This window comes from Suricata suricatta, chromosome 3 (genome assembly GCF_006229205.1).
Source record: "Suricata suricatta isolate VVHF042 chromosome 3, meerkat_22Aug2017_6uvM2_HiC, whole genome shotgun sequence".
NCBI classification, from domain to species: Eukaryota; Metazoa; Chordata; class Mammalia; order Carnivora; family Herpestidae; genus Suricata; species Suricata suricatta.
This window is the reverse complement of record NC_043702.1, coordinates 100,397,496-100,421,227: the sequence shown is the minus strand read 5'-3', so window position 1 is coordinate 100,421,227 and position 23,732 is coordinate 100,397,496. Positions and strand designations below refer to the sequence as shown.

General features: G+C 44.9%; 1 protein-coding gene across 6 annotated transcripts in view; it reads right to left on the bottom strand.

Annotated features, from left to right (window-relative positions):
- The window catches only part of LOC115286558, a 28,727-nt gene extending 7,366 nt beyond the window's left edge, over positions 1 to 21,361 (bottom strand). For 3 of the 6 annotated variants that reach the window (XM_029933027.1, XM_029933028.1, XM_029933029.1), the window contains exons 1-4: positions 21,105 to 21,361; positions 17,144 to 17,249; positions 6,463 to 6,794; positions 2,876 to 2,944 (exon numbers count right to left, since the gene is read on the bottom strand). In XM_029933027.1, coding sequence (XP_029788887.1) covers positions 2,876 to 2,944; positions 6,463 to 6,794; positions 17,144 to 17,249; positions 21,105 to 21,286 — 689 coding nt within the window. In that variant the 5' untranslated portion in view covers positions 21,287 to 21,361. The remainder of the gene's footprint in view (positions 1 to 2,875; positions 2,945 to 6,462; positions 6,795 to 17,143; positions 17,250 to 21,104) is intronic. The other 3 variants (XM_029933032.1, XM_029933031.1, XM_029933030.1) reach the window with 1 other exon arrangement.
- Between the last annotated feature and the right edge of the window lie 2,371 nt (positions 21,362 to 23,732).

The window sequence follows — 23,732 nt, the reverse complement described above, 5'->3', positions numbered from 1 at the left end:
GAGAGGCTCCTGGAGCCAGAATCTTGGGCGCCCTATGCTCTGGTGGGCTTTACTTCTAGAACTAAACCACACTATCATGATGAAGAGCTGAGAAAGATCCTATGATTTTGATAGACGGGAAGGGAAGAGTCACCATTTTTAAATAACTCAAGGCAGCCTCTGTAACCAAGGCCTACTCTCCAGGAGAAAAGCCCAGAGCCTGACCCATCTCTGGCCCCTCTGGTTTCACTGTCTCACCTAAGAAACACTTGTGACAGCCCAGGGACATAAGCCAACCAAAGGACTGAAATGCATTCATAACATCGTAGAACTCTTCCCTTCCTCACTTCCTACTACCACACCTCCAGGGATCCAGTATTACCCATTAATGGTGGATTAAAACTGAAAGAGCTCAGGGTACTTATTCTACTCAGAGGAGTCTCTAGGGAGATCCAAAGACAATAGGGGAGATAAAACGAAGGAATTTGAAAGAAGGATTTTAAGCATCTTGCACTTAGGACGACGATAGCAAACATTAAACACAACCCAATTCCTAGCAAGATCAACATAAAACCTCACCCCAAGGGCCCATTTAGCTCAGTTCCTAGGCTTTCAAACAAAAATTACAAGGCATGCTAAAAGGCAAGAATAAATAAAGTATGAAGGGACAAAACAAGCATCAGAAACAAACTCAGATATGAAAGATTTAAGAATTATAAGAGAGGAGTGCCTGAGTGGCTCAGTCAGTTAAGCATCTGACTTGGACTCAGGTCATGATCTCACAGTTTGTGGACTCAAGTCCCACATTGGCCTCTGTCTTGACAGCTTGGAGCGTGGAGCCTGCTTTGGATTCTGTTGCCCTCTTTCTTTCTCTCTCTCTCTCTCAAAAATAAATAAACATTAAAAAATATGTTTAAGTAATTATCAGACAGGGGACTTTAAGTAACTGTGATTAATATGCTAAGGGTTCTGATGGAAAAAGTAGACAACACGTAAGAAGAGAGGGCTCATGTAAACAGAAAGATGGAAACTCTGAGAAAGAATCACAAGGAGATGCTAGAAATCAAACACACTGTAACAAAAATGTCTTTGAAGGGCTCATCAGTAGACTAGACATGGCTGAAGAGAGAATCAAGGAGACTGAAGACAATAGAAATGTCCTTAACAGAAATGCAATGAGAAAAAAGGAATTCAAAACACAAAAGAATATCCAGGAACTCTGGAACAATTTCAAAAGGTATCATTGAAATGCTAGATGAAAAAGAAAGAAAGAATGGGCCAGAAAAAACATATATATAAATATATATATTCAAAGTAATAATGGCAGAGAATTTTCCAAAATTAACAATGCCAAACCACAGATTGTGTACACACAGAGAACACCAAGCAGGATAAATATCAAAACAATCTACACAAAGTATATCGTAGTCAAAGTGCAGAAAGAGAAGAAGACAAAGAGGAAATCTAGAAAGAAGTAGGGGAAGTGGGGAATGGACACACCTTACCTATACAGGAACAAGTGTAAGAATTACCACTGACTTCTTGTCAGAAATCATGCAAACAAGAAGAAAGTGGAGTGAAATATTTAAAGTATTGAAAGAAAACACCACCAACCTAAAATTCTGAATCCAGCAAGGCTATCCTTCAAAAGTTAAAGAGAAATTGGGGCCCCTGGGTGACTCAATCAGTTAAGCATTTGACTTCAACTCAGGTCATGATCTTGTCACCAGTGAGTTCAAGCCCCGTGTCAGGCTTTATGTTAACAGCTCAGAGCTTGCAGCCTGCTTCAGATTCTGTGTCTCCCTTCTCCCTGCTCCTACCCCACTCACTCTATGTCTCTCTGTCTCTCAAAAATGAATAAACACTAAAAAAAGTAAAGAGAAATATTTTCTAAAATAAAAAAAATGCAATACCATCAGATCTGCCCTGCAAAAAATGTAAAAGAAATTCTTCAAAGAGAAAATGGCAGAGAAATTTGGATCTATATGCAAAGGAAGGAAGAGCATTACAAGGAGGAATAAACAAAAGTAAAATAAAAGCTTTCTTTTTCTTATTCTTTTTTTTAAATATTTATTTATTTATTTTGAGAATCCCAAGCAGGCCCCACACTGTCAGTGCAAAGCCCAATGTTGATCTCAGTCTCACAAACCACAAGATCATGACCTGAGATGAAATCAAGAGTCAAATGTGTAACCAACTGAGCTACCCAGACACCCCCATTTTTCTTATTCTTCATTCATCTCTGAATTATTGTTCAAAGTCATAATAGTACCAACGTATTAGTGATTATACTTTATGAAATGATATTTTAAGGGTTGGGGAGAAGGAATTGAGAGTATTCTGTTATAAAGTGCCTGCACTACTCATAAAGCAATACAGTATTCTAAGAAAATCTATTTAGATTAGTTGCAAATGCATATCACAAACTCTAGGACAACCATTTAAAAATGTGTTGAAGTATAATTTCAATGTAAGAAGAAAAAGAAAATAGAATCATACGAAATACTCAATGAAAATTGTACTTAAGTGTACTTTCACTGGACTGTTTTAAAGACTTACATTTTTTAGAGGTTCAAGATAACTAAGATGTTATTGTAAATTTTAAATTTCCCACGAGCCACAGTGGTTTTTTTCCCCCTTTAAGACCCCTAGAAAACGGTGACACACAGTTAGTGCTCAGTGAATACTTATGACCTTGACTATGGAAGTTGGGTTGTCTGCTCTCGGAAGCTAAGCAGGGTCAGGCCTGGTTAGTACTTGGATGGAAGTTGGATTGTCCCTCTCTGACCCCAGGCAAAATGCCATCTAACTAGGATGAATCTTGTCGCTGGTCCCCATAGGCATAATACACAGGGGTGGAGTGGTTGCAGGATTCTTTTTTCTGGAATCTCATTACCTTCCTGATGGAAGGGGGTGGGCTGGATGAGCAGAGAAACAGCTGATAACTACCAGGAGAAGCAAAAACCTGCAGGGAAAGTAGAATATTCATGGTTTTTGTGAGTCAGCAAAGAAATGGAGAAGCCATACCTAGCTACCAAATCCCAGGCTACCCTCCCCAACATGCCCCTTCCTTGGGCCTCCTTCTCTTTCAGGGACACCTGCCCAGAGCCTCTATGCACTTTCTGACAAAGTGTTTTCCATGGAAGGGTACTGACATTTTACAAAAGAGAGTCAGAGAGAGAGGACAATGCTTAACACACCCTAACAAGTCTCTTATGAAGAAATTAAATAAACTGAAAAGGCAGAAACCTGGTAAGTGACCTACAAATGATTGTGTTGGAATCTGTTAGAGGCGCTCTCTAGTTGCTCATGTGTACAGAGTGAGACCCCAGTATAGTAGACAAATGACCAAACACCAAGGTTTGGTTCCCTCCACTTCCAAGCATCAGAGGACTATGACCCACCCCTAGGACAGTCAACAATGGCACTGTCTTGTCATAGCCAATAAAACATTAGTATGTAAGAGCCAATGTGTCTCCATCTTTCCTTCCCCCATCTTTGGCAATCAAAAATGTTGCAAATGGTGAGCCCCAGGTACCTGCACAGGTCTTCCTGTCAAGCCACTATGGACTTGAAGCATGAGCAAGAAAATATATCTTTGTTATCTGTAGCTACAGACTTTTTTCTACAATTACCCCCCCAATCCCCAAGACTCTGAGAATATTTATCCAATAGAACCCACAGGGTATACACACTGATTTAATTTTTTAATGTTTATTTATTTTTGAGATAAAGAGAGAGACAGAGCATGAATAGGGGGAGGGACACAGACAGAAGGAGACATAGAATCTGAAGCAGTCTCCACCCTCTGAGTTCCAAGCTGTCAGCCCAGAGCCTGACATGGGGCTCAAACTCAGGAACCATGAGATCATGACCTGAGCTGAAGTCAGATGCATAACCAACTGAGCCACGCAGGTGCCCCCCACACCAATTTAAACTGTTTTTAAATGATTTAGTGAGATCATTTGGCAGCTTAATTTAGCAAATTCAATTTCCTCTACCAATATATTTTATGACTTAAGTGAATAAATGCACTTCTTATAAGTGCATTATAACTTGGTTCCCAAGTCTATGTGACTAAACCAATAAATTTGCCAGCCCCCTTCTTCTCATTAACAGCTAATTACATAAAGAGGTGTTTGTCCTTGAAAATCTTGGGCCCCACCTAGCTCTTCATTTCTCACACCCTAATGGGAACTGAAGAAAATGTCTCCTCTCTTACCAAGGAAGACAATTACAAAGTAAAAGTCCACAAGCGTCTTATTCAATATCATTACACCTTTCTTTCTAGAACTACAATCAGTCTATGAAGATAAAGGTTGTGATGCCCAATTTCCACAATTGTACAATCATGGTTTGGGGTTTTTTTAGGTTTTTTTTTAATAATTTATTGTCAATTTGGCTGACATACAATGTATGCAGTGTGATCGTGGTTTTTGGGATAGATTCCCATGATTCATCGCTTACATACAACACCCAGTGCTCATCCCAGCAAGTGCCCTCCTCAATGCCCATTGCCCATTTTTCCTTCCCACCCTCCTCCCACCTCCCCCTAACCCATTAGTTTGTTCTCTGCATTTAAGAGCCTCTTATGGTTTGCCTCTCTCTCTGTTTGAAATTATTTTCCCCTTCCCTTCCCCTATGGTTCTCTGTTAAGTTTCTCAACCTCCACTTATAAGTGAGAATGTATGATACCTGTCTTTCTCTGACTTATTTCAACTGATGAATGGATCAAGAAGATGTGGTTTATATATACAATGGAATACTACTTGGCAATGAGAAAGAATGAAATCTGGCCATTTGCAATAATGTGGATGGAACTGGAGGGTATTGTGCTAAGTGGAATGTGGTGGGTTTTTTTTAATTCCTATACATTAAAGGGTGCCTGGGTGGTTCAGTCACTTAAGCGTCGGACTTTGGCCCAGGTCATGATCTCATGGCTTGTGAGTCTAAGCCCCTGATCAGGCTCTCTGCTGTCAGTGTGGAGCCTGCTTGGGAATCTCTGTCTCCCTCTCTCTCTGCCCCCTCAGAAGTAAAGAAATATAAAATAAATAAATAAATATAATAAAAAATAAGAAATAAAAAGTCCCACATATTAAAAAGAAAAAGACAAAAATAATAAAGGTATGAAATTGTAGGCAGCTGTTGTCTTTGACTGATAAGAATATGAGCAATTACATGGTTCCAATTTCTCCTTTTTAGTATTTCCAAATCTTTAGAAGTACATATTTTTAGAACAGGGAAATATATACCTATCATAGGCTCAGTTATAAAATGGATGTATTAATATAAAAACTGTATCTTTGAATCCACTGCACAGAGTTTTGGATTAGGTTATAATCGGCCTCTAGAAGAAAAGTGGTCAGCAGAGGAAAAGCTGGGCTTTAGAAATGCCAAGCCCATAGACACGAACAAACAACAGAACAGACTGACCAACATGAAGAACAAACTGGTGGTCATCAGAGGGGAGGGAGGCGGGAGATGGATGAAGTGGACAGAGGGGATTAATAGGTACAAACTTCCAGTTATAAAATAAGTAAGTCCCAGGGATGAAAACTACAGCATAGGGAATACAGTCAAGAAAATTGTAATGTACTTATCATGGAGAGCATTTTGTAATGTACATAACTGTTGAGTCACTATGTTGTACACCTGAAACTAATTTAATATTATGTCAACTATATTTCAATCAAAAATACAAATTCAAAAAAGAAGAAGAAGAAATGCCAATCCCATGAAGGATGAACAAAACCGAGGTGCTAGGGAGAGGCAGGTGAAAACAGAAAGAAAAAGAAAAGCTGGTTAGAGATGTATGGCAACAGTAGTTCTCACATTTTCAAATAGGGCGCAAAAGACTTAGGAGGAACTTATGAAAATTCGGCCCTCGGATCCAACATCCAGAGATCATGATTCAGTGTCTGCAGTGGGGCTCAGGGATCTGCAGGGTGAGCGGCCTCCTGGCTGATTCTGCAAGGAGGTCCCTGCACCACACCTTGAGACACATGCCCCATCGAAAGTAGAGGGGTTCGGGGCACCTGGGTGGCTCGGTTGGTTAAGTGTCCAACTTCGGCTCAGGCCATGATCTCATGGTCCATGGGTTCGAGTCCTGTGTCGGGCTCTGTGCTGACAGATCGGAGCCTGGAGGCTGCTTCTGATTCTGTGTCTCCTTCTCTCTCCCGCTCTCTCTTCCCCTGCTCATGCCCTCTCCCTCTCAAAAATATATTAAAATTTATAAAAAAGAAAATAGAGTGGGTTGATCCAGTGCAGAAGCTCAGGAGGGAGCCACCCAGGGATATTTTAGCTCAGTGGGTCTTGTCTCTTAGGGCATAGAGGAATCCTCTGAGTGGTTTTTTAAATGCACTAAATGCCCTAAAATACTAATGGATCCGAATCCTCGGGCAGCTGCCGGTCTAGAGAGCTCCCTGGGGACTCTGATGTACAGCAAGACTGAAATCCGCTGTGACTGAACATAAAGGCTCGCGCCTTTCAAGTGGCATCACAGAGGTGACCCGCCTGCTCCATCCATGCCTGGCTGCTCTGCTCAGGCTGTCCATCACAAGCCCTGGCAACGGGGCAGAAAACAATTTGGCTGAAAGCAAGCTGGCCAGGATGCAAGTCTTAAATCCTTCAAACAGTAGAGAAACCCACAAGCGTGGCCGTGGTGCAGAGCAGACATAATTGGCTTTAAATGAATCCAAAACTTGCAAACAAGGAACTCCAAGCCCTGAAAAATTCCAGAAAATTTTCTTCTGCAGTGTCTTTCGCTTGATGAGTTTCTGTTGTTGTTGATTTCCTTTTATAAGAGCCATGCATCCCTGTGAAAGAAATGTGAAAATACACACAAGCCAAAAAGGAAAGGTACAGAACACCGTTCATTCCACCCACTCAGTGACACTCAATAAAGAAAGCACCCTTGCAGTGGCTGCTTCTAGACCTTCTCTTACGCAGACATGCACGCCCATTTCTGTCTCAAACATTTTCCAAACTAATCCCATTCGGCACTCACAGTGATCCAAATTGTCCTGGTTATAAAAAGCATTAAAAGAGGGTATCGTGACTGAAAAGAACTTTAAATACAAAAAGAGGGAAAAAATGTAAGAAAAAATAAATTCTGAAAAATGATCAAAGATTCTCCAGGACAGGTAACTTGTCTCAAAACGACCCTAATTCTCTCTGAATATTACCAAAACTTGCAAACCCTGAATGTACATATGTTCCCATTGAAATCATCACTCCTGTGAAATCGGTGTGAAGAGCAACTTTGCCAATGTGGTCAAATTGCTGTCTGCGCAGTGGGAGGCTCCCCGCCGGTCACTGCCCTTCGTGGGGGCTGACCAGCTCGCTCCTGCCCCTGAGAAACTTCCAGATCATCCTCCCCTCCCTACAGAATGCCCCTCCTCCTCCTCAGTCCATCCCCATCCCTCCTGTTGTTCAAGGACCAGTTTAAACCCAAACCCCTACCCCTTCAACCCGCCCGGCTATGTTTTCTCTGAACCCCTCAACATTTATTATACCTTTGTCTGCGGCTCATAATCAATTCTTGTTCTCTGTGCCTCAGAGTCCCCTGTGCATTAATCTCGGGTCCCCACTGAGATCACCATGTGTCCTCGAGCTAAACCCAGCTTATCCTTCACAGAAGGGGGGCACGGTGTTGGGCACACAGTAAATGGTCAATAAATATTGAATGAAGTGGAGGGATCGAATTTTTTTAAAGACATTCTATTCATCCGCAAGACTCAGTGGGATGGTGTTTACAATGGGAGGGCCACAGTGGTGGTCTGGATGTTGTTGTAAAGAAGCGGGTCTGATGGAGGGCTGGGGGTGATATGGGGTCCAAAAGGCAGGTGGCTGTGTGGCAATGTGGGGCCAAGCCTGTGAGTGAGGACGGAAGCAGAGAAACAAAGCGGTCTCCTTGTCAGAAGTTCCCCCAGGCTGAATCCATAACCAAAGCCTTCCCAACACAGTCCTCTTCATGCTCTGGGTCAGACAGGGCGGCGAGGGGACTCTGACAAGCTGGCGGTCTCCAGCTGCCAAGAAACCGCACACCACAGCCCTCCTTCGTGGGCTAGGAAAACAAGATCAGTGAGGACAGAGGAACCCACGAGGGCCAAAGCAGCTTAATTCCCACTGACACGGCAGAGCAAGCTGTAATGTCCAAGTGATGACAGCCTTGAGAAGAAGTGACAATGTCATCCTGGTGTCCCTGATAGGGGAGGACAGGAAAGCTAGTCAAAGGTAACATCCATTGCAGACTCCAGAGAAAGAGATGTTTTTAGTCCATAAGAAGATAAATGTGATCCCGTGGCTCAGTACAAGTGGGAAAGAAGCTAAATTCTTATCAGAAAACCCTGAGCCTCCCGTTGAGGAAGGGGATGCTACCTTAGAAATACAGAAGGTTCACAAGGGGGAGCACCCCAGAGGTCAGGTCAATGCCCCAGAGGCTGATGCCAAAGACATTTCATCAGGAAGGCTACAGCCCGGGATAATCTGAAAATTGCCAGAGAAATTCAGGGCAGTAAAGCTAGATTTCTAAAAAGAGAGATAGAAATTGTTTTCAGAGGATTTCTTTATGGGGATTGCACCACACTTGTTCAGACATGGCTTAATAAGCAACTTGGGATAGAAGCGGTGGGCTGGAGTAAATTTGCCCAAAGCCAATTTGGAGAAAGCTAATTCTCCAAAACACGTATTGTTGAATGTTAAATTCACTGGCTTACGGAGTTTCCGCAGTGTAGTGGTTATCACGTTCATCTAACACTGGCTGACCAATTTGCCAAACACTGTCAGACCAGTACTGTGAAACTGGTCTTTACCAGTCTGCCACAGACGCTTCACCACATCCTACCAAAGGTGCCTGCACTCTGGCTGTTTCCATGGTTGGGGTTCATGGCCTTTTAGGATGGGGCTACTCCGTGCCATCCAAGTTCAGGTGCCATGCATGCCTCCTGTGTCTCTGGGACAGGTTTTCTATCTTCTGGAGTATTTTCACTTGTGAAACCGCCCCTCCCCCATCACATACAAGGAGTTACAACAAATGAATATTCTAGGTCCGGTTCGCATTGCAGGTATAGTTGCTTGTCACAAGGGTTTGTTACTACAGACATGAAAGAAGTCCCTGATCCTTTCACCATTTTACACTCATTCAGGTTTTCCCTATTTTCCCTATTTCCCTAGTAGGTTTTTGACCTACTGTAGGCAATGAAACTGTAGCCATAGGGTCCACATAGGCTGATTTAGGAATAAGTATGCAGAAACAGAGTGGACAGTGACCTGCCAGGAGGTTAAGCCACCCTACTTGTACCTGACCTATTGGGCACTAAACTTAAAGTCAGCCTCTGGGATGTGAAACCTGCAACACTGACATCCATCTTACCCATACGGACACCATGCAAAACCACTGCCGTTCCTCTTTTTAATTCTGAACTGTGGTCATCCAGGAAGTGACTTTTGGGTATTAGCTTATATCCAAAAAGGACCTCTCATATTGGCAAAAAAAAAATAATAATAATAAGTCTTGCACAATAAGGAGATTTCTTGGTTGCAAAGGAAAACAGAAAAGAGGGGAGAGGGGAGAGGAGGAAGCACATAGAGCAGTGAGACGAGGGAGGACTTGCAAGGGGGCTGTGAATCACTTTGTGAGTCACTTTCTTTGGGAGAAACAGAGTCCTACGTCCTGGGACATGGCAGCTTGTAGAGCAATGTCCCCGCAGTCACAAGATTGCCACAACAGAAATCATGGGAAGTTGCAGATGCCCTGGAGAGAGTTCTGGATCATCACAGGTCCAACAAGTTGGATTCAGTCAAGTTCAACTATACCTGTGAGATGCAGGGGACACAGGTTACATCTGGACTGGATGACCCAGGGGAAGGCAACGTTGGCATACTAACCCACATTCGGAGCAGAAAGATGGAGAATCAAAGGAAAGTCCCTGCTTATAAGATTTACAAAATGGAAGGAAGCAGAACTATACTGGGGGAAATGGTCATCAACCTTGACCATGCTGAAAACCAAGTGCAAAGTGGGAAAGACAAGCTGTGTAAGAGTCCCCCCAAAAGTGTCCACTCCCTGATCTCCTGCATCTGTGAATACATTGCTTTGCAGCAAAACAGGCTTTGTGAATGTAATCAAGGGCATGGGCTTGAGATGGGGACATTGCCCTGGATTCTCTGACGGGCCCAATATAATTACCTTAGCCCTTCAAAATGAAGAGCCTTCACTGGCTGCGGTCAGAGAGAAAAGAGCAAGAAGAGAATCCAAGTGTGAGAGGTTTGTGACCCACCATCGCTGGCTTTGAAGATGGAGGAAGGAGACCATCAGCCCAGGAATGCAGGAGCCTCTAGAAGCCAGGGACAGCCCTCAGCCGATGTCCACTCAAGAAATGAAGATCTCATTCCCACATCTACAGGGAACTGAAAACTCTGTCAATGACCCAGATGAAGAAGGAAACGAACCCTCCCAGAGCCTCTGGAAAGGGACTCAGCCCTGCCAACACCTTGACTTTGGTCCAGAGAGAGCTGTGTCAGACATCGGACTGACAGAACTGGAGGTAATATATCTGTGTTGGTTTACACCTCTCCACCTGTGCTAAACTTTTTACAGCATTAAAAGAAAACCAAAACAATGAATAAGCAAATAAGAAGAAAGTGAACAGCACCTTTAAATGAGTTCGAATCTCTGAACCCAGGTTAAATGTGTCCTGGAGAGTATACAGAAAAAATGTCACATAGTAAAACTGAAACACTCTACACATTATTCACCCTTCTTAGAGAGTCTCAAGACTTATTAGCATCATATTAAAGGTTCTGAAAGTCCTGGGATCGGGGGGAACATTTTACTTTCTTTAGCCTACCTTTTCCAAAACTGTATAACCTTGAAACTTACTAACACCTGTAGAAGCAGGTTCCATGGGCTGCTACTGATGGATGTCCATTCAAACATATCACTCATCTGGTAATAACCTTTTGTGAGCTCTCCAGGCCTTCAGGATAAGCCACGTGCTCCTTAGCATGGTGCTCAAAGTCTTCCCTGATCACATCTGGAAGAGTGTTCTAGCTTCAACTACCCACACACTCCCTAAATATACTTTGATAATTGCAATAACCAAGTTAAATATTTTTGGAAACAGCTGTGTTTTCTCATTAGTTACGAGCAAAATCCTACCTCTCTCAGCTTCCTTCTTTCCTTTAATTCCATCCATATTGAAGAATATCTCTAGGGTTCCATTTTCCCTCACTTCCATTCCCTCCCATACGCTACCTCCTTTGCCTGGAACATGTATCCCCTACTTTCTTTGCCTTGAAATGCCTCCTTACCCTCAAAACTCCACTCCCATGCCACTTTCTCCAGGAAGCCCTCCAGACTCTACCTCACAGGACTCAGGTTAGGAGCCCCTTTGCTCCACTCCCCAATATTCCAAGCTTATGTCTGTCATCACAATCAGGCCTCTATGTAGTAATTTTCCATTTTCTTCTCTACCCTCCCCACTAGATGATGAGCTCCTGCAGAGCAGAAATCGTAATTTCCCTTCCAAGCAAGCAGGAGGCCACTGGCTATGATCAGGCTGGGCAGAAGAGTCAATGGTGCAGCCTTGGGAGCAGAAGGAAAATGCAGGCAATTTCCCAAGCAAAACAGACCCAGAAAAGCTCTGAATTGATGAGCAGAGACAAGAACTAGATGTAAATGGATGGAGGCAAAATTGAGCCCATAGCTAAAAGCAGGAGGAAGAGACATAGTCAGAAAAGGAATCCATGGACACAAACAAGATCTTATGGAATGTCTAAGGTCTTATGTGAGGGTGAGGAGGGGAGTGCTCAAGGCTCAAATCAGTCTAGCTCTTGGTCCCACTTCTTCCTTGACTTTGAACCACCTCATCTAGCCTTGTACATAGAGTGTGTTCATTCAACAGGTATCTGTTGAGCTTCAGCTATGTGTTAGGCACTGTTCCAGAGGGTGAGTGTACACAGTGAATGCACTAGTCACAGCTCCTGCTCTCAAGAAGCTTGTGTTCTAGGGGCGTCCAGCTGGCTCAGTTGGTAGAGCATGGGGCTCCTGATCTCGGGGTTGGGAGTTTGAGCCCCACACTGGGTGTAGAGACTACTGTAAAATTAAATCTTTAAAAAAAAAAAAAGAAGAGGAAGAGGAAAAAGGAGAAGGAAAAGGAGGAGAAGGAGAAGAAGGAGGAGGAGGAAGAGGAAGAGAAGGAAGAGGAGGAGGAGGGGGAGGAAGAGAGGAAGCCTATGTTCTATAGAAGGATGAAACTAATGGCCAAAAAGTGAAGCCAGAAAATCTTAGATAGTAATAAGTGCTAGAAAAAAAGATTTTTAAAAAGACATGATGGAGACTGGGGATGCAGATGGGCTGTGTAATTTATATCAGTTGGTCAAGATCAGGAAGACTAATTACCAAAAAGACAAAAGGTAAGTGTTAGTGAGGGTGTGGAGAAAAGGGAACCTTTGTCTGTTCACAGGGTGGGAAAATTAATTGGTACAGCCATTACAGAAAACAGAATGGACAACCATCAAAATATTAAAAGTAGAAATACTATATGATCCATCAATTCCATTCTGGGTATACACACCACAAAAATGAAATCAGGATCTCAAAGAGATATATGCGCCCCAATGTTCACTGGGGAGTCATCTACAGTAGCCAAGTTATGGAAACAATCTAAATGGTCATGGTGGGGGGCACTTGTGGGGAGAAGCACTGGGTGTTATATGGAAACCAATTTGACAATAAACTATTATTAAAAAAATAGATGATTGGGCAAAGAAAATGCATGTGTGTGTGATTGTGTGTGTGTGTGTGTGTGTGTGTGTGTAGGGGACCCTATTTCCTGTCAACCATTTATATGGCTCTATATATAGGGGCACCTGGATGGCTCAGTCGGTTAAGCATCTGACTTCAGCTCAAGTCATGATCTCATGGTTCTTAAGTTCGAGCCCCATGTCAGGCTCCATGCTGACAGCTCGGAGCCTGGAGCCTGCTTGGAATTCTGTGTCTCATTCTGTCTCTGCCCTTCCCTCATTTGTGCTCTGTCTCTGTCTCTCAAAAATAAGTAAGTGTAAAAATTTTTTAATAAATATTTTTAAAATTCTAAAATAAATATATGTTTTAATAATACACTGTGTACTTGGAATTTGCTAAGAGAGTAGATCTTAAGTCTCACAACACAAAAAAAGAGAGAAAAAGAAAATGGTAACTGTGAAGATGATGGATACATTAATTAGTCTGATCTTACAGATTATTTCACACTGTACACTTGGATATATCAAAACATCAAGTTGTGCACCTTAAATATATCCAATTTTTATTTGTCAATTATACTTCAGTAAAGCTGCAGGAACAGAAAGACTATGAAGCTCTCTGCAAAGGTTGCATCCTGAATGACAAGGAGCCAGACAAATAAGATCTGGAGACAAAGCAAGTCGGGCAAAGGAGACAGCAGGGGCAAAGGTCCTGAGGCTGCGCACAGCTGGATGTGTCGGTAATTAAGTCAGTGTGACAGAGGTAGGAGCCGTGGAGAGGCAGGCAGAAGACCAAGCCCAAGAGATAACGGGACCAAAGCCCACAGAAGTTAACAGTGTGTGTTCTTCGCCCCAAAGCGTAAAGAACAATGGAAGGAAGCAGGAAAAAATGGCTGGCAGAAAACAGGACGCCCTGCCTGTCCCTCGGACTCTCCATGCGCACGCCCCCGCCCCAAGGTTGGGGTTCAGGGGGCTGCCCTGTGTTCTAGTCCAGGGCCCACTGTCCACCTCGTCCGTCCGCTCCCCGCCCGCCTCCGCTGGCACTTTGCGGAGCCCGAGGAGCCCACAGGGCAGTGGGGAGGCGGAATCCGGGCTTGCAGGCGCGCTGGGCCTTCTCGCCTCGCCGCAGGCTCTCTCTGTGGTGAGCTTCGCTCCCCACGCCGTCCAGTCCACCTCTTGTCACCCCGCGGCAGGGAGGGGGGCGGGCCAAAGGAGTCCACCTCTTCGGGATGTGGTGTTTCCACATGGCTTAAGAGCAAAAGTTCAAGGCGTTATTGCTGTAGCTTCTGGCCAGTTCTCTCCATTTAATCACATTCTCTAGAGAGCACAGAGTGCGAGCTGGCGAGAGGGTTCGGTTTTGTTTTGTTTTGTTTCCAACTGGAGCTCACACCACCCAGGGGAATGGAATGCAATTAGCCAAATGTCTAAGGAACAGAAACCACGGGGTGCTGCCCTGGGACCTGCTTCTCCCCTCTGCCTCGCCGTCGCCCGGGGTCTAATGTGCGCAGGGGGCCAGGAGCTACCGGGGAAGCCCCAGTGAGAGCAGCGGGCCGTCCCGTTTCACCACATACCCTGCACAATAGGAAATCACCAACTGGGAAGCGTGGTCTGCGGCATGAAGACCGTCACTGTTATTATTTCTTTCCAGCTGAGACCTTCCGCACAGGAAGATCGGTTGTGTGGGCTAGGAGCTCGTGGGCTGCTTACCGGGTGGCCACCTGCCCTCTGGCAGAGGACTTCTGTATCTGTTACATGCTGTGAACTACACTGCAGCGGGATGGTCTCGTAGCCCCTCCTTTTAGCTTTGGTCTTAATAATGTGCCCTTTAACGTTTCCCTGACAATGTTTCTATTACTTTCAACTCCCAGTTTATACTTGTCTTGATTAAAAGTCACCTTCCTTGGAGCACTTGGGTGGCTCAGTTGGTTAAACACCCAGGTTTGGCTTAGGACTTGAACTCACAGACCGAGCTCAGTCTGTGAGTTCAAGCCCCACCTCGCTCAGAGCATGTTTCAGATTCTGTGTCTCCCTCTCTCTCTCTGTTCCTCCCCCACTCCCACTCTGTCTCCCTCTCTCTCAAAAATAAATAAACATTTAAAAATTTTTAAAAATTGCCTTAGTGAAATAAACATTTTAAGAAGTAAATTTGCAATTGTGAGTCATAAACTCTCTGATGCCTAAACCTTTTCCCACTGATGCAGTCAGGTGTCTAGGGAAGTAAGTCCAGGATCCATTTCACAGAGTTATTATAAGGAAAAATGAAGAATGTGAGAAAAATATGTAGTAGACACTCAATAAATGTCAGCTCTCTCTGTTCCATGTACCCCTGACCTGTATGGACAGTTTGAAATGATTCTCAAGGCATTGGGGCACCTGGGTGGCTCAGTCAGTTAAGCGTCTGACTTCAGCTCAGGTCATGATCTCACAGTTCATGGGTTGGAGCCCTGCGTCGGGCTCTGTGATGACAGCTCAGAGCCTGGGGCCTGTCTTCAGATTCTGTGTTCTCCCTCTCTTTCTGACCCTCCCCTGCTCTCGCTGTCTTTCTCTCTCAAATATAAATAAAAACATTTTAAAATTTTAAAATTTAAAAAAAAGAAAAAAATTATTCTTAAGGCATAAAGCACCAACAGGACTCTGGGAAAGCTTCCAAGGTTGGTGGGTAAAATTCAGACTTTAGAGCCAAACAACCCTGGTAAGACCTTGGTTTCTACCCCGAGTAGAGGTATGACTTGACACCAAGTACCACATACCTTCCCAAACCTCGGTTTTCTCCTCTGTAAAATGTGGGATCAGAGTTTGGTCAAGATGAGGTAAATCATGTGTGCATCAGACCTGGCCCAGAGGAAGCCACCAATAAATGAGAGCTGCTGTTACTGCTCAAGCATCTGGGAAGATGGAACTACCGGCCAGCGGTCACTGGTGCCCTGCCCTCCCGAGACGGGAAGTTCTGGTGAACTCTGAAGTATCACTATGCTCGAATTCTCTTGAGGGGAATTCTCTAATTTCTGATCTTTGGGACTCCATCCCGAGCCAAAAGCAAGCTTTCTTTTCTGGGAGCAAATGCACGCACTAGGGATTTATAAGGGAAAATTTCATGTTGCCCTTTATCCATAGGATCGCTGGGCACGAGGCCACAAATTTGATGTAGAGCCCACGTCCGGCTGAAATCCTCACGGGTAGTTCATCATCAAGGCCAGACAGCGATGACTGCTCCTCAGAAGGCGTCCCCTTTTATCTCAGACCCAGGCAGCCGCTATCAGACCTCGGGTGAATTCTAGACTTCCATGGGTGGGCACCAGGCAACGTGAAGGCTCACGCAGCCACTGTTGCCTGAGTGAGACTTACCTCCCCCGCCCCCGCCCAGAGCCTTGACTTCCTCGCCTAGAGACTCACCGCCTCCTCCCGATTAGCACTCCATGTGTAGTGACAGTGTGTGCAGCAGTGTGTGCAGTGTGCAGCAGACAAGGGACAAGAAGCAGCAGCAGTGACAGCTGGGAGGTGCAGGCACTGGCGAGGAGGGAGGACACGGAGCCCTGATGTGGACAGTGTGAGGACAGATTCCGACCAAAACCAGAGAAGAGGAGAGATCAGGTCCTGGGTTCTCAGAACTTCACTCCCTGCTTCCCACCGGCTCCCCAGCTCTGCCCTTGGGGGGGGGGGGGGGGCAGGCTCCCCGCCCCTCCTCTCCTCACACGGCTGACACCAGTCACCCTGTCAGATCTCATGGCCACTTCATCAGTGGGCTTCACAGGACTAGCCCTGCCCCTGTGGGAAGACTTTTCCAGATGAGTTTTTTTAGGGATGACGGAGATGCCTCATCACCCCAGCAGGTGGCACCTGCTGGTGGTTAGGAAGCCCCTTCGTCCATTCACTCTTTCCGTTACTCACCAAACACATGCTGAGTATCTACTTTGCTTCTTCCCCTCCCCCAGAACCTGACACACAGTCTCCCAGGACAAACGGATGGTGGACAGACATCGCAGTACCCTTCTCCCCTGGGGCTGAACATGAGTCTCCAGGTCAGACAGATCTGACTCTGCCCACTGGGACTCTGGAAGTCCTAAGCATGTTCTCTTATCTACTAAATGGGGCGATGTTAAGATCTGCTCTCAGCATTGCTGTGAGAGTCCTATGCATTCTAGTTTGTTCCGCAGCTCTGACCTACCTACCTCTGATCCACCCGCATGCGCATGTCCGGAGCCCTCTCAGCTGACTGGCTCTTCCTGAAGCATGAGCTCAGCACCCCACAAGACTGCCCCCATGCTGCCGTCTGGTCATGGCTCCCCTCTGCCTTGGCCAGCCTCATGCTCTGCTTTCTTACCCCTTCTCAGGAAGGCTTCTGCGTGTGCCTCTTAGCCGGTCTCCTGGCCGTGGCCAGACATCCCCCGACCCCCACCCCAGCCGGTGTGTGACTGACCCTGCTCTTCCTCTGTGGGGCTTTGCATGGTGTCTGCTCCCGGCAGCCCTGGGCTTCTCCTCTCGGGTTTTGGGGGTCCGCGCTCTGCCAGGTCCACCACAGCCCTCTGCAAAGAGGAACCAGATACCAAGAGTTAAGATCTTGTCTCTGAGGGCTTCCCACTCTGGACCGAGCCTTCTGCATGGACCCAGCTCCCCCAAGCCTGGGAAGGACCAGAGGAGTCCAGAGTCTTCTGCGTGCCTCACAGGGAGAGCCAGCAACCATGATAGAGTAATTTTCAGGGGCACAGAAAAGCCAGCAGACCCCAAAATTCCTCCCTTACCTGCTCACTGATGCCTGAAATTACTTCAACAGAAAACAACATGCTTTATTCCACAATTAGAAGTAAGCCTTTAAATGTAGATTTCTCTGGTCGAGAAAACACAATGATTGCATTCATACTGAAGTATAAATCAGTGATTCTCAAGGGAATGGAGGAGTGTATCACAATCTCTCAGGGTAGGGGATTTAAGACACTTGTGCTTCTTAAAAAGCACGTTCAATAGCATAGTCTAAGTTCAGACCTTCAGAAGGACAGTCTGGTAAACATATATTAAAATGTCAAATATGAATGTTGAATATGAATACCCTTTGACCTAACAATTTCTGTTCTCAGTCCTCAGAGAAACCATTGTGTATGCGCAGAAAGAGATATGTACCAGAATGTTCCCTGAATCATAGCTTGTACTGATAAAAAAATATAAGAATCAATTTACATGTCTATTAATAGGGACCTCACTTAATAGCCTGTGGTGTTTCTATACTATGGAATAGTATGGAGCAGTTAACTGTAAAGTTATCTGTGCTGACAACATATAGAAACCGTCAGGATTTTTTTAAGGTGAAAAGAAAACAAGCTGCAGAACGATGCACAAAGAATAACATTTATGTAGGAAGAAAGCAAAGCTATTATTTCTAAAGATAGCTGTGTCTGTGGGTAAATGGATACGGAAGGGATCTGAAAAGATACAGATCAGAGATAGGCTCGTTTGCCTCTTCAAAGGTCTTGGAATTAGAGGTGATATTTACGAGGGATTTTAACTGCATCTGAATTTTATTTATAAGGATAACGTCTTCATGAAATACTTCCATCATTTAAAATATTTTCAGGGGCGCCTGGGTGGCTCAGTCGGTTGAGCACCCAACTCTTAATTTAGGCTCAGGTCACAATCCAGGTGGAGGAATCAAGCCCCACATCTGACTCTGTGCTGAGTGTGGAGTCTGGAGCCTGCTCAAGATTCTCTCTCTCTCTCTCTCTCTCTCTCTCTCCTTCCCTCTCTCTGCCCCTCTCCCCCACTTGTACTCTCTCTCTAAAATAAAAAATATATATACATACATATGTAGGATTATATAATCTTACGTTTGGAGAGAAGTGTTCACAATCATAATGCAACAACAATATTAAAGCTAGACAAAAATCATTTTAGGCGATGGGTCATGGGCTGAAAAAACTTGACAACTCACTGCAATGATAGCAGTGTAACAGAAATAATACGTTGAAAATTTTTAATTTTTCTATTTTGTCTTCCTGACTATATTATCTTCATCCTACTCAGTCAAATGCATTCATTCATTCCTTCAGGACTCCTATTTGTTACAGAAAGAATGCAAAGGGAAAGAATGAGGAAATTAATAATCTGCTCCTGGCACGCAAAGCAGGATATTGGAGAAAGGTGGTACTCTTGAAAGACACAACATGTCAGAATAGAGATTTCCAATTCCTTTAGCTCTGCCTTAGTCCATCAGGAGCGAAGCCTGAAGGGCCCATCTTGTGGAGTTCCCCCGTAAAGTCCAGGCCAACAAAGGAAGATGATCTTTGGGGCGCCTGGGTGGCTCAGGCGGTTAAGCATCCAACTTCAGCTCGAGTCATGATCTCGCAGTTCATTCGTTAGAGCCCCATATTGGGTTGTCTGCTCTCAGTACAGAGCCTGCTTCACATTCCCCCTCCCCTAAAATAAAAACATTTATAAGAAAGTAAACTTCAAAGGAAGATGCTCTTTATACACGTGCCAGCCAAGTCATGGAGGTCACTGCGGTGTGGGAGAAGGAGCAGAATTAAATCGCAACCCCTCTCCAGGCAGGAAGACTGCAAGAAGCAGGAGGGAAGAGCCAGAGAGCTGAGGAGGGGTCTTCCCTAACTTCTCCATCCAAGCCAGGGTATTCGGCTAGCAAGGGCAGCCCTGACTCCCCATGTGGAGCTCTGGAAGGAAGGCTGAGCTGGAAGAAAGCTCTGGAAGCAAGTTGCCCTGTGACAGTCAGAGGCCTCAGGAACTGGAGAACACCCTGCCCAGGACCCCCGCCTTCCTAGTCCCCACAATGGACGCCTCCTAAAGCTCAGCCCACTCCACGTGCGTCTTGGAGAGGAGCCAGGAAAAAAAGCAGAAACCCACAGAAACCTGAGACACAGGTCACTGTTTCAAGAAGACAGAGCAAAGCAACAAATAATAACAAGGGTTGCAAGGAGGTGGAGAAATGGGAGCCTTCCTGCCTTGCTAGTGGGATTGTAACATGGCGCTGCTGCTGTGGAAAATCGTTTAGCCATTTCTCAAACATCAGCCATGGAGTTACCACATGACCCGACATTCCACCCAAGGTTCTCACCCAAGAGAAGTGAACACATGGATCAGTAGAAAAACTTGTACACAAATATTCATCGCAGCTTTATTCTTGACCAAAAAAGACAACCACCCAAATGTTCATCAACCAATAAATGAATAAATAAAAGGTGATTCGTCCATATGGTGGAATATTATTTGACCACAGAAAGGACAGAAGTACTGATGGCATTCTACGACCTGGCTGACCCTTGAAAAAGAGCTGAAAGAAGCCAGTCACAAAAGGCCATAGTATATGGTCATATATATGTCAAGCATATAAAGGTCAAGTATATAAAGGTCATAGTATATGATTCCATTTTCACAAAGGGTCAGAATGGGAAAATCTATAGAGGCAGAAAGTAGATTTTTGGCCGAGAGCTGGGGGGATTAGGCAGAACTGGACAGTAGATGCTAATGAGGGGTGTTTCTGTTGGAGGTGCTGAAAATGTTCTAGAATTGATTTTGATGATGGCTGCCCAACTCTGTAAATATACTACATATATTTACACATTACACACTGTAAGTGGATGAATTATGTCTCAGTAAAGTACAGCTGGCCCTTAAACAACACAGATTTGAACTGTGCAGGTCCACTACTTACATGCAGATTTTTTTCAGTAAATACAGTGTAGTACTGTGGACAAATTTTCTCTTCCTTACGAATTTTTTTAGAGAGGGAGGGAGAGGAGAAGAGAGAGAGAATCTCATGCAGACTCCATGTTTCAGCACAGAGTCTGGTGCAGGGCTCAACCCCACGACCCTGGCACCATGACCTGAGCTGAAATCAAGAGTCAGATATTCAGCCAACTGAGCCACCCAGGAACCCCCTCTTATGATTTTATTAATCACATTTTCTTTCCTCCAGCTTATTTTAATGTAAGAATATGGCATGTAATACATAGAACATATAAAATATGTATTAATCAACATTTATGTTATTAATAAGCCTTCAGGTCAACAGTAGGCTATTAAGTTTTGGAGAGTTGGAAGTTACAGAGTTTGACTGTGGCAGGGGGAGGGATCAGTGCTCACCACCCCTGTGTTATTCAAGGTCAGCTGTAGTTGAAAGTAGAAGAAGTATAGGAAGGAGAGAATGAAGAAGCAGATTGTTTCGAAGCTGTTTGGGAAGCATATTAGCTAGAAAAACAGTGGAAGATGAGCCTAATTCATGGCCACATGGATCACATGTCTGACGAGCTGGAGGACTTCAGGGCCACGGCAGGAGGAAGCCCGCACAGGAAGAAAGCTCATTTGAACAAGACAAATACAAGAAGGCTGGCCTAGAAATGTTTCGCCCTTCAATGCTTTGATACTTTTTAATTCACCTTCTCTTTCCCGGGGCCAGTCCAGCTCCTCTCGGTGGGCAGTAGGGTCTATTTTCTGCAGTCCCATCCTCTGTGTGCTGGACATCTCTTAGCAGGGAGGCCAGCAGGTGCACAGGGGACAGGCTTGCAGTCACCGCAGAGCCTATCCCCATCACAGCTTCCGGCTGCCTCCCCATCACCATTCATCAGCTCCCTGCTAAGATGGCACAGCCAACATCCCTTTGACTTCCCGCAGTTCTCCCCAAAGTTACCGGTGACTTGAGTCAGAACAGCTCTGAGACTATCATCTTTATGACATCAGTAAGACCTAGCCTCATTGTGGGATTCCTGCTGGGAAATGCAATGAGAATCCCTTAGCGGCTTTAGGGAGGCAGCATTGCTATCATAGTCGTTAACGGCATGGCCAGCATCAAGGTCCCTGGAGGAAAGCATCTTCCATGACAGGGCCTGTGGCCCCTCTGAGGCAGCCTGCTGGGGAAACATACAGGGGAGCAAAAAGAGAGGAATTGCCTACGTGCCAAGCTACTTGTTAGCAGCTTTATACTCTTTGAATCTTCATAAGAAATCACAAGTGAGAGAAAATTATCCCCATTTTACAGGTGTAGACACAGACATACAGCCATTAAGTCACCTGTACTCATTCACACGGTGAATTTGTTGAGTTGGCCTATGACTGCAGGTCTGTCTGATCCCCTGGAATCATTCTGTCCCTTTTACTACATACCCTGTATTGAGCCACAGCCCATCAGACCTCACCTTCTGACCGTGCTCCCAGAATCGGTAGGAACAATCGTTATTATGATACCAGTGATTTTGTTCTGGGCCACACACTATGCCAGGAACTCCATTTGTGTTATTGCTCAACTTCAAAAAAGAACCCTGCCAAGGCATGATTATTATTCCCACTTCACTGCCATGGAAACTGAGGGCTGTCTCGGTGAGGTTGGGCGAGGCTCTGTTTGCAGTCACATAGAACCCCAAAATCTTACTAGCTCCACAAAATCAACGTTTACTCTTCACTCATGTTGATGCCCCACATGGGTCAATGGAGGGTTTGCTCTACTCACTCACTCAGGGACCCAAGTTGACAGGGGCTTCACCGCCTCTCAGACTCGCCGTAAACGCTGGCTTCCTCATCACCCAGGCAGCAGAACTTAAGCAAGGTGAATTCACATCTGTTCTTCCGGGCTTCCGCACAGAACTCTTTCCCACCAAAAACGCAAGGAAGTCGTTTGGGATGTGTGCAGGAACACGTGGATAGTTGTTGAGCAATAATGTCACTATCACAAGTCTCAACTGGGTTACAAATATTGTGCTAAACCCCAGAGCTAAGGCTTGACGCTGGCCTGTGTTTCTTCACGGACCCTGACCCGTCGTGGAATACAGAGAAGGAAGTTCTCTAAATCCCTCACTCCCACTGTGTCATTCCCGTGGTCCATCCAATTTAGAATTTAGTGTCTGGGAAAAACACCCAGGGTTGCAGGAAACCGTAAATGTCCTTACTGACTTCAGTCACAGACTTTTGTGCCGATCTCTCCAACATTCCAGCACGGGGCTCTATCTCTCCTTTGTAGATTTGTCCCAGCCTCTGTGAACCTGCATTTGTTTCTGGCCTGTGCTGCCTCTGCAGGCAAAAAGTTTTATGCTGCCTGTCTCTTCACTCATATGTTTATATATCACCACATTCTACAAAGATTTGCTGCAGCAGAACAAAAAATGCATAGAAAAGGTTTGAAAAATAAATATGTGAGAAAATCAAGGTTGGAAAAAATTAAGATGAGAAAATAACATTAAGGATAATGATGTCATACAAAGTGCTTATTGTTGGGCTCAATGCACTTGCTTAGGACAAGTCAAACAGATACTGCATAATTCATAAATAGTCATAAGATGAAAATTCAGCCAAATATTGAGGGGAAGCTCAGATATTTCTGGCATTCATCCCTGATAGAAATCTTTTTTTCTTCATATTGTTTATTTCTGAGAGATAGAGAGGGGAGTGCAAGTGAAGGAGGGATAGAGAGAGTGGGGGACAGAGGATCTGAAGCCGGTTCTGTGCTCAGAGGACAGAACCTGACACAGGGCTCGAACTCATGAACGTGAGACCATGACTTGAACCAAAGCCAGACACTTAACCGATGGAGCCACCCAGGGGCTCCCTGACAGAAATCTTTTCATGAGTCCACCCAAAGAGGATGTAGTGTGAGAGAGTAGAGAGGAAAAAGAAACTTTAAGAACAATTTCACAAAATAAACAGCATATCAGGAGCTCTGAATGGAACTCTGAAGGGCCGTGAGAACAGAGAGAGCATGAGGTGATTGAAGGTTAGGAAACCTCTGAGGGCAAGGAGGAGCCGCTTCTACCAGAAGAGGGAGCCGTCTGGCAAAAAGACATCAGGGAAGAAAGAAGAAAATAAGTTAGCTGCAGGAGAGACTCAATTTGGAAATGAGAGGTGAAACAATATGGCAGCCAGATTCTTTGGAGACTGTAGAATCTAAATGGGCAGAAGTAAAGTTGCACCACAGGGGGCTGAACAGAAGTTCCAGGAAAGTTTGGAGCCAAAGTCCAAAACCTTCCCAAACTCAAATCCATAGCTAGTTGACCGATGGCCACCAGATTACAAACAGA